The following is a 1,372-nucleotide window of genomic DNA, read 5'->3' as shown; positions in this document are numbered from 1 at the left end:
GTGAACATTGTGTCCAACGAATGCACCAACGAATGCCGATTTGAAGTCTCCATATACCGCACAAGTACAGTGCAATTTAGGGAAGCACGTTAGACTAGACTATAGCATATTCCTCGTTTGTTACAGCTCAGCATTGTACATGTGAGTGTCGATGGGTTGACTCTTGGCCGTTGACTAAGGTTGTTATCCATACGAAATGCTGGCTGCGTATTTATTTGCTCTCGTTTTAGTGAGCCGATGCGGCGCATGCCTTTGTTACCATCAATGTGTCAAATGGATCTTTGGCCGTGCCACCGACTGTACATGCTGCTGGCCGAGCAGGTCCGGGTGTCCAGCTGACTCCGACGAAGCTCGATGCGTCTGCCTGACTTGCGTGCGCGTGGACATCGGCGGGCCAACACTGGTCCCACCTTTTGGCGATTCAGAGTCGCCACTGTTTGCGGGCAACTGGCGAGTTTATGCCTGCTCTCACAGCTCGCAGCTTTGGTTGCGGTGGCGCTTGTTATCAATCGCGCCGACCGATCGATGTACAGTTTAAGCCTCATGGTAGCTCTCGCAGCGAATCTACGACGGTGGCGGAATCTGGAAGCCCGCGCAAGTTGCAGCGACAGCGCGACAATCTACAATGTACAATGTGCAGTGCTTAATACATGCAGCTTACGTTTAAGTCTGCCCGTATGCATAGGAAACTCTCACAATGCTAAACTCGTTGGCAAATAGTTACATACCAATCGTCCGTTTCGACGGAAGGACTCCACGTCTGTTGCTTTATTTAGCTGACCTCGCTCCAGAACTCATCCGAGCCCGAGGCCACTTGTCCAACAATTCCGTCGATATGGCGTCGACTGCCAACCTACCGGATGTTCCAGCGAGCTCTGGAGATTCTTCAGCGCCAATCGCAATTTGCAACCCGTCACCATCACCGTCGCCTACCAAGTCCAAGCTGTTGCCTTCACCAAGTGTTGCTGACATTTTGGCGCATGACGGAAGTGTGGACGTTCGACTACTGATGATTTCCCTGTGGAAACATCGAGCCAATGCCGAGTTCACATCGGAACTTTGCCAGGTTTTACCAAACGACTTCGTAGAGTTCTTCGTACTGAAGCTTTTGCCTTGTTTTGCAACTCTGGCATTCATCTGCCTCGCAGATTCGTCTGCCCTGTGCAGTTCCAGAGCAAAATCATTCACCAAAGCAAATAATTTTCTCACAGATGCCTTTGCTTCACTGCTGCGAAATTCCAGCTCATTTTTAACCTTCTTTTTCAAAGGCCCAGGCAGGAACTACGTCAACACCTTACACTTGCGTTTGACTCCTTCTTCACCCAAGAAGAGGTCTTTCACACCGTTGCGTTTGATAATATCATTCGCAAGA

The 1,372-nt window shown here is 50.0% G+C and overlaps 1 protein-coding gene across 1 annotated transcript; it reads right to left on the bottom strand.

Annotated features, from left to right (window-relative positions):
• Positions 1–269: 269 nt before the first annotated feature.
• PITG_20913 (uncharacterized protein) lies at positions 270–920 on the bottom strand (the record flags this gene model as incomplete). Its single annotated transcript, XM_002895419.1, has 2 exons — positions 270–620; positions 858–920. 2 exons carry the CDS (start codon positions 918–920, stop codon positions 270–272), a joined length of 414 nt encoding a protein of 137 aa, XP_002895465.1.
• Positions 921–1,372: the final 452 nt, after the last annotated feature.

This window comes from Phytophthora infestans, genomic scaffold, assembly GCF_000142945.1.
Source record: "Phytophthora infestans T30-4 supercont1.180 genomic scaffold, whole genome shotgun sequence".
NCBI classification, from domain to species: Eukaryota; Oomycota; class Peronosporomycetes; order Peronosporales; family Peronosporaceae; genus Phytophthora; species Phytophthora infestans.
The sequence above is the reverse complement of the archived record's forward strand: the minus strand, read 5'-3'. Positions and strand labels throughout refer to the sequence as shown.